General features: G+C 31.1%; 1 protein-coding gene across 3 annotated transcripts in view; it reads right to left on the reverse strand.

The window, feature by feature from the left end:
- Positions 1–9,807, reverse strand: part of LOC108753392 (hemicentin-2) — a 34,328-nt gene that overhangs the window by 7,678 nt on the left and 16,843 nt on the right. For all 3 annotated transcript variants that reach the window (XM_018494934.1, XM_018494932.1, XM_018494933.1), the window contains exon 2: positions 2,942–3,074. In XM_018494934.1, coding sequence (XP_018350436.1) covers positions 2,942–3,074 — 133 coding nt within the window. The remainder of the gene's footprint in view (positions 1–2,941; positions 3,075–9,807) is intronic.

Below are 9,807 nucleotides of genomic sequence, written 5' to 3' on the forward strand. Positions count from 1 at the left end.
ACAGCTGGTAAACTGATTTCTTAAATCACGCGCGTTTAATCGATCAAGTCATAATTTAACGTTATCATGAAACTATTGAAAAGATTAAATTGATCCACGTTTATGCGATAAAAATAACTTCAATAGTAAAAAATTATCCTTATTTTATATACACGGAAAAAAAGATTTGTTAAAACAACTAAAAACTTCACTGATTCAACAAATCTACAGCCGTAACACAGCCATTTTTTATATTAAATTAGCAAAGGTGTACAGCTGAATAAAATTAGCGATTATAGAAAATCAGTCCAATATATATTATAGATCAAAATTTTTAACAAAACATATCTAAAGATATCTAAAGATGCGTATTTTTGCTATTATAATAGAGAAAACTTGTTACATTTTTATTGTAGTAATTTTCATTGTAGCAAAGAGCTTAATTAGTATACTGATAATTTGCTTACAAACGTAATATCTTTGTTGCATCAAATCATCAAATCTCAGTTGCAGATGTCAAACTCGCGCAAGTTCTAGCTTTGCTGAACTCAATCTGGTTTGTTTTCGTAATTGAAATAAAAGGTATGAATATATTTACGATAAAAAAAACATTTCGTTGTCGGATTCGAGGCACCGCAACGCAAATTCCTTCCGACTTGGCATGATTTATTTTTTTTTCTCTTTTTTCTACCATTTCCGCGACCATTTCAGCGACTATCAGAAGCGCGAATCCGCGAAAGTCTATGAGAAACGCTTCACCAGCAGAAGGCACAAATAACTAGAGACTGCTTTACGTTTCATCCTCGCAATTCGCTTGCTTTCCTTTGATGCTCTACGATTTCCCTTTGGTTTGTTGTATTTCTTCTATGAAAGTTCTTTGATATTACCCGGAATTGTATGCTCTTTTGTGAACCTTATAACCATCATGTTTCTGATAACCACTCGCTGACAGTTTCCTTCATCGTCCACATTATACGATACACTTTCGTATTTCACTTTTAACTGTATTTTCTCGAGAATTTCTACAAGATTTATACTTAAACTTTCACCGAGAAAGTGAGATATTTACATTTAATAAAAACGTGATATTAATGTTGCTCACTTTTTCATAATTTATTTTTTATTTTATAATGACAACTTTTTATAATTATTGTACTTTGGTAACATTTCTTCTTTATTTTTTTTTCGCAAAATCTGTATGGAAAAAATATATATCTTATTAAAAAAATGATATATATAATAAGACTAAAGCAACTCGTGTATTTACATAATGTTTAATATTACACTTTAATTTTTTATCAAACCAAATGCAATGCGAAAATTTGAAACATAAACCATAATAAAGTAATAAAAATTCATAGATAATAAAAATTCTTTCAAACACACACGACTTTTACACATGGTTCCATTTATTTTTCATAGACGAACGATGGTAGTTAATGAGGAAATATTTTACTTTATAATTCCAGAAACCATTTTCGTAAATAAGCGACGCCTCGTGCTCTGTTTAATGCCTATGTCAGTTGAAAAGGGTCTTCGATCGACTGCTATTCCTGAATCTCTGAGTCGTGTTATGAAATTCCATCATCCTACACTTCCGATCGTGGAAATTCGGTCGAATTATTTATACAGTCCTGATCTAGCTTAACTTGAATTTCCTCGTGTACGCACCAATACGTAACGCATCCATTTCTATAATCGTGCACGCGATGAATCTTTGAATAAAGTAGATATGCCACGATGGCAAATGATGATTTTTGAAACATTCCTTAAAAATTGCATACCTCGATTTATTTCATTTTTAATGTATTAAAAATTAATATTAAACAAATACGAATGTATTAACATATATTGTATGTATATATTTATGTGTATACATATTATATACAATATATTAAACAATATTTTATGTAAATTTACAATTCTCATTAACTTTACATTATTAATATTTTTATAAATTATAAAGATGCTTATTTAGCATTAAAAATTATTAAATTACTCATCAATTTAACAAATGATATAACTACTCTGATTCATGATTTCGTTTCAAGACCAAAAAAGACCGACATACAGTTTACAGAATTAGATACGTATTCATATGGAAACATTTAAGAATTATATTGCTTTGACCGAATATAGGATTCCTTTAATTTAATTTAATTTATTCTCATCGGTCCAAATTCGTATCATAATTATATATAAAACATATTAATATCTTACAAAAATTTTATATTAATATTTACAAGATATAAGAGTTTTAAATTTGGTGATTCTAATTATTTTAAATATGTCATTAAGACTAATAGTTAGTCGTTTTTAATATAAAATTTTCATCTAATTATATATATTAACAATATATATATATATATACACACACACCTAAAAACAATTTTCAGCATTGAAATATAGGCTGCGCTTAGTTGCATAGACAGTTAATGAGCCGTGATATTTATATATCGCGAGCAGAGCATGTCGGAGGTGTCCATAATGAGAGTTCATGCTCAGGCCTAGCCTAGTGCCGGGATATTTCGAGATGCGGCTTCAGAACAATGGCATCCCATCCCCCAATAACGCGGAGCTAGCCGGCATTCGGCAGAAAGTCAGCCACGTGAATCCGTTCTCGTGGGTTCTTAGAAAACAGGAAATTGATAGCAGCAAGAATATTTTTAAGCTTTTAGACCGCACACTCAGAGAAAAGAAAAATGTCGGTTTTGCTACGTTTTAAAAAAATGTATTCTGATCCGCTTATAAATTTGTTGAACGTAAGCTTTCCACAGATCTCTACGTCTCTTTCTTCTAATTTTTGTAGCGTGATTCGTAGCTTGGTTATGATTCGTGAAATTAATGGCGACATCTTTCGCAGAGTTAAACTCAGATAGGTTGATGTCCTAGCTTCGTGGCTTTAGCGCCACGTAAAAATAGTCGGATCGGGGTAGGATTATTTTTAAAATGCAAAACTTGCCTGTAGAGCGGTATTCCAGCATTGTCCTTGAACCAGAGAACCATGTTAACCGAATCCTCCGGCATTGGTGGTGTGATGTCGCATGGCAGTTCCACATCATCGCCTTCAGTGGCCCAGACTAATCTCACGGGCACTGAAAGAGGAAAAATTGCATATTTTTTACATCTGCGATATTTTTCTTCTTATTCTAAACTTTTATCACAATTTTAGCACTTGAGTCTACGAAATCCAAGAGATTTAGAACCAAGAGATTTAGAAAGTAGAAGGTTGGAAGGAAATACTCTGTTCGTTCAAAATTATAATATGATCAATAACCATCATACATCGACCTATTTAAAAAGTCGAGATACAAATCTTCTCATGATATATGAATCATATGTTTTATGCGATTAAATCCTCGAACGGCTGTCAGAAGACTACATGAATTAACAACTATATAAATTATATAGTAACTTGTAATGTATTAGTTTATAGTCTTATTTTTTGGCGTGATGTTTCATCGCGTTTAATATAATATATAATTTTATGTAAAAATTAAAAAATGTGGTTGACTCTTACTTCGCCCGTTGATTGAGTTTTGTTATTATAAATTATATAGCACAAACGTTAGCAAAAATCGAAGGAAAATACTATCCTAATATTGTTTTGAAATTCTAGTTCATAATTTCTAGTTCATGTTCGTTTTTAAATAAAAAAAAAGTTAAATTCTACATATTTTACAAGTATGAGCGTATTTATTATTAAATTTTATATACGCAATCTATATATGTAATATCTAAATATTATTTAATATACACGAATTTTTCTAATTATTAATTGCAAGATATTTAGTTGAATTTAATTGCAAGAATTTTGGAATTTTTAAATTGATACATTTCGGAGTAAAAACAAATTAAGATTTAGATACGACTGAGAATACTCTTGGTCTGTTGTCTTCAGGCTTCTTCACATAACACAATCGTTTCCCTCGCAGCTCTGCTAGTTCATCGCACAATTGCAACCGCGACAGTGGACATCAGTTCGATGTACCATTGTCCATGATTTTACGCGGCCCTCAGCGCGGGATTTAAACTTAGATTCGCCACACCGTTATGAAGTAGCAGTGCAGAAAATAGAAACGATATAACGTAAGCCGACGGCCGGCCGGACAGCCGTCGTCGCACGTGCACGAGGCGCGCTGCTGTTAATGCACATTGCGGTATGCCATTGATAACTCTTCCATTGTGAACATACATCTCGAGACGTCTCTCGTTGGGTATTTTATCGAGTTCCCATTTTTTTTGGTCTTTGACAGAACTCAATAGACTTGTGGTGCAGTATTACGATGACAATACGTTGAACATACGTGAATGAAAAGATTCTTCAAGTACAAATTATCCTATAGAAGATATAGAAGAGAAAGATAAGGAACAAAAATTACATGAACAATAGTAAAAAAATTTATGGAATATCCAACACAAATAAGCGAAGAAAGTCATATTCGCTTTGAACTCATTAGCATCAATATTATTAAATTGCTTGTCAATTTAATTTGTAATTTTACTCCAAACTGAAAAAATGATTTGATTGAAAATGGGCAAAGCAGAAGATGATTATATTCTGATTATATCAATAATCAATCAGAATTCCGGTTATCTCAACTAGAATTTTAGTAGATTTAACCAGAAATCTTTTTGTTAAATCTACTGGAAAATTTTCTGGTTAAATTTATTAAAATTCTAGTTGAGATAATCGGAATTCTGATTGATATAATCAGAATCCCTGGTTTGTCCATTTTCAACCAGACATTTTTCTCAATGCAGCTTCACTTTAAAACTGTTTCAAGCCTAATAAATAATCAGTGAGATAATTTACTTAAACTGGAAATTGTAAGATGCACTCAAAAATATTAAGAACCAAGATCCGCTTTGACTTTCTTCGCTTATTTATGTTAAAAGTAACATAAATTTTCATGTCATTACTTATTCCTGTAAAACTGGACCGAGTTTAGCAAAGCGGATGCATCTCTTCTGTGCATAACATCATGCACGTGGCTACGCGAGCGTATAAACGACAGTGTCGCTCGCGAGGAACTGCTTCATTAGTACGCCGCTACATGTTTCATCGCTCTCAACGAGCCTTTAAGAACCCGATGAGAGGGTTGCGACTAACCGCCCTGTCGAGTTTTACATTGACGGTTAGGCATTCTTGCCATACACTCAGCGGCGCATTTGCACCTGTTGAGGCGTTCAAGACGGAATCTTGAAACTTTAGATTATTACATCATTTTATATATATATAACTTGAATTATATTATATAACTTGAAAAGATTTGAAAAATGTTACATATATACCTTTTATCACATTCTTTTTTTTATGCATTCGATGCATGTGCAAGGAATTGCAAGCAATAATTGGGAAAATTTTTAACACTTGTTTTGCCTATGATTTTTATTTTTAAAAACATCACTTCACATGCACAACAATCTATATCTTGAAATAATAAACTAAATGAAAAATCTTTATGACACAATTTATTGTTTTTATTATTATTTTATCTTTGCTTCGCATCCTCTTTGAAACAAAAACAATCATTCTCTCTTTTATTCCTCTCTTTATCAGTATGTATTTCTTCCATTTCAATCTCACGAAAAAAAACATAAGAGCTTGTGATTAAAAAGAGTAGATCTGTTGTTTTTAAGCGGTTGGCCACTCCGTTACTGCATCCACCTGTCTTCCACGCGAGGAAAAAATGAACATACAGTTCACGGACCCCGAAGTGGATCGCTGCACACGTTCCTCTTGTTCTTTTTCTTTTTTTTTTTTATTTTAAATAGAGATATCTTCTCCCTTTTTTTTTTCTTCCAGAAGAACCAATCTTTAGATCGGAAAAAAGATGCTCGCGCATCGAGTGGTTATGTAAATAATAGTCGACTGAGAGAGGGATAACTTCGCTATTTTTGTATCGTGTGTTCGTTAGGAAATCGCGTTTCCGGCGACTCGCGTCTATTTCCGTGCGGGTCGTAGCCTGGCCTCTTTCCTTGCCCTTCCTTTTACTCGATCGTACATCTACCCGCGAATCGAATTCGCGGTCATGTTTATTATGCAATGAAATTTTTTTATCTCATAAAAAAAGATCATTAATTCTAAAAAAAAAATAACGTACGAAAAAGCGTGAAATTTACATAAAAACTTGATTCTTCGTTATTTATATAAGAATAGATATTTAAAATAAAAGATTTAAGTGAAAAATGGCACATAAGTGATTCAATTCATGAACTATTACTAGTAATAATATTACTAATAACTTTTTATTACTAATAATTTTCTTATTACTAATAAATAATTTTAAAAATAATATTGATATATATTAACTTTGTTATTATATATGAAAATTGTATGATAAATTGGAGGCAAACTTTACACATATAAAAATGAAAATTCCATTCAAAATATAAAATGATTAATAGTAGTAATATTAATCGATGTGAAAGCTTAATATATCGAATTTAAATCTGAAGAGTTATGAAGGCCGAAATTACTAGGAATTCTTGTTTGAGAAATAGGTAATATATCTCATCTCGATGTTCAGTAATTATTTACGAAGAACATGTGGCCACCTACCTAAATTATCCGGATCTATTTCCAAATAACGAGCCACACGCAACCCAACAATTATGTCGATATTCTCGGTCGATCACCTTCTATTCCTTGTTCGACCACCCTGCGAGCTGTTCATCCCAAGGGTCGCCCGAGGGATGGAAAAGGAGAATACATCGAGATAGCTTTGACCACTTTGTATGATAATTTCACCAATGCTCTGACCCACGTATCCCGCGTGGTTTCCTCGTTACATTAGTCAAACCTGTTCCGCTTTCAAAGCAACCCTTTCTCTATGTTTCACCTTGCCATTTTATCATTTGACCCTTGAGTTTAAACATTGACGACGTAATGTTTCACGATTAAAATGTGATTTTATCTTTCACAAAATACACACGTATAACACTTTAGCATTTCATTATAACTAAATTCATGAATAATTTCATAGAATTAATCGTTCAAATCTTGTAGATTTATAACTGTATCAGTTTAAAAATAAAAATCCTCTCGTAATTCCAGTTATATATATATATATATATATACAAGAAATAATCCGTCGTGCTCAACATGAAATTGCTAATTATTTCGATAGTTGGATATTAACAAATAATAGATTTAAGGTATTATTATAATTATTTCAATGATATTGTGCATATTTGATGTATCTGTATATAATCTCTATCTTCTATATAATTTTCATGCATATAATCAGCCACATACTCGTCCGCGACGCTGGCGACATGTGTCACGCACAACAGCGGGTTTAGGATCAGTGCGGTTGGACAAATGTCAAAATGCGCTGCAATTAATTATAATACGGATCTTGTTTGATGAATCAACGATTACTCGAATCAATAAAGACTGAGCGACTATAAGTAATATAATGGAATAGCGGTGTATCATACTGTAAAATATTTGTAAAACGTAATTTACGCTGATTATGCTAATTACTCTTTCAATTAGAAAATAACGTATAATTATCGCGAATATCGCTGTGGAATGTGTGCGAAAGTACGTTTCTACTTAATGAGGAATTATTTTATTCTACTTTATCATTTCTGATGTTCGCAATAAGTTAGTAATGCGCACTAATTAAATGCATTTATCAGCACGTGGGAGGTGTAAAATTTATATTTAAAATTTCGTAAAATTAAACTTATTCATCTTGTTTTGTACTAATTAGTTATTAATTTTGATATTTTAATTAATTGTAAAACAATACAAGATAAATCTTTAAGCTTTATTGCAATGCACAACATAACAAAGTTACGAAGTTAAATAACAAGAAAAAATATACTTTCTAAATTCTTTGAAGTGGACTCTGACTCTAAAGAGCGAAAATTGACCAATCTTGAAAAAAAGTTAATTTTCAATTTTAAGAGTGAGATTTAAAAGTTTTAGAGAATAAGGGAGAGATAGAAATGTTATATTTTTTATTCTTGTGTTTTTTAGAATATTTTTTCTTTGGAGCAAATTTTAATATCATTTTACCTGATCTTTCTTTCATGTAAAATGCTCGTTCATCTTTCATGCATATATTATAGATAAGATGTAAATTGGACTCATATCAGGAGATTAGCATGCATTGTATCGAGAGAGTTATTGAGATGTGACGATGCAAGGATGATCTGAGCACGAAAAGCACATTGCAGTGGTTTATGTGTTTTCATTCTGCCGAAAGTGTTGCTTTCGCAACAGGCCGTTCCGCATGACTTTTACTGTTAGACAAACATGTAAAACTTCTTCGGGTATCTGCGATACCTACATGAGAATAATGATAAATGATGAGATTTCATCATTTTTTCATGTAAGTAAATGACTAAACGATCAAATGACCAATATTATAAAACTATCAAGCTTTATCATCGAGTTTAGACATTCACATGTATTTCTGTTATATATTTAGTTACGTTCTCAATAATATATTTGGTGGAATGATACATTTTCATGTCTCTCGCTGTTGCTACTACATTTCAAAATTTATGAATACGTCATGTTTGTTGGCAACGTTAATTCACAATTTACAATGATTCCTTTAGTTGTATATTGTATATAAATAATCACACTTCAGTGATAGAGCCAAAGGTTTCTTTCCACATGCTGAAAATAAATCGCGCGAATTCTTTCGACGCAAAATCGAAATGCAAGTTCTCGCATTCTTACGTGAGATTCGAGAGGAATCGTTATCTTTTTTTTTATTCTCTCTAGTAATAGCACTTAATTTCCATTAGTTAGAAAGATCACCAGTAAGAGGAATCATCAACGAAAAAATCCATTCGCCAATTCGCGCTTATGGCATTTCCTTTCGATCAACTGTTTTTCACGAGTAGATAAATCGCGGTTATTTTATCTTAACGGTCGCAATGCGGTTGCTCTAGCATTGTTCCGCTTATTTGTTTTAACACGCTGCGGTTTGGTACTTTTCCCCTTGCATTAGTATATCTTCATGCAATTAGAGTTAGGAGATTATTACCGTCAGTCGTTATTATTCTTTATTATTTGAATTTTTCCTTGATATTCTTTTCGCGCGTTTAATTAATTAAAAAATCCATATCTGCAGTCGATGGTTAAAATATCTAAATTTTCTAATGTTATACTTTATTTGTGATACCTTGAACTTATATCGAATTCATTAGTTTCAGAAGAGTCTTACACGTTTTTCTATATTAAATTTTTGAAATTAATGATTAAAATTTTTAAACCGCAATTTGTATTAAGGATAAAAAAATTGTTATCATCTATATTTTATTATTATTGAATATATTTCGTTATTATATTATTATTGAAAATCTAGTCGATGGAATATTTAAGAAAAAAGAAGATTTAAAATGATGATAAATTGTAAGTGATTCCTGTCTTTTCTTACAAATAATATTCAATTAATAAATGATTTTGTTTATCTTTTGAGTAAAATAAATCGCTAAATTATTATTTAAGTAATCTGTATTAAAATAAATTGTGAATTTAAGAGGATAAAAGAATAAAAAGAAATGAAAAAGTTTTTTTTTTTTTTTCATTTCTTTATGTGTTTTATAAATATTTATTGTTACAAAGATTTTTGTGTCTAAAGTTTGTATCGCTATCTTTAAAGAGATTGAAAGATATAAAAGATTTAAAAAAGTTCTTTTAACTTTTTATTCGTGAGGTTTTTAAGACATCAAAATTTTATCGTCTCCGATTATCATAGAGAGTTGAAAAGAATTATAATCTCTATGATAGTCGGAGACATATAAAATGTGTGTGTGTGTGTGTGTGTGTGTGTGTGTGTGTGTGTGTGTGTGTGTGTG

This window comes from Trachymyrmex septentrionalis, unplaced genomic scaffold (assembly GCF_001594115.1).
Source record: "Trachymyrmex septentrionalis isolate Tsep2-gDNA-1 unplaced genomic scaffold, Tsep1.0 scaffold69, whole genome shotgun sequence".
In the NCBI taxonomy this organism is placed as follows: domain Eukaryota; kingdom Metazoa; phylum Arthropoda; class Insecta; order Hymenoptera; family Formicidae; genus Trachymyrmex; species Trachymyrmex septentrionalis.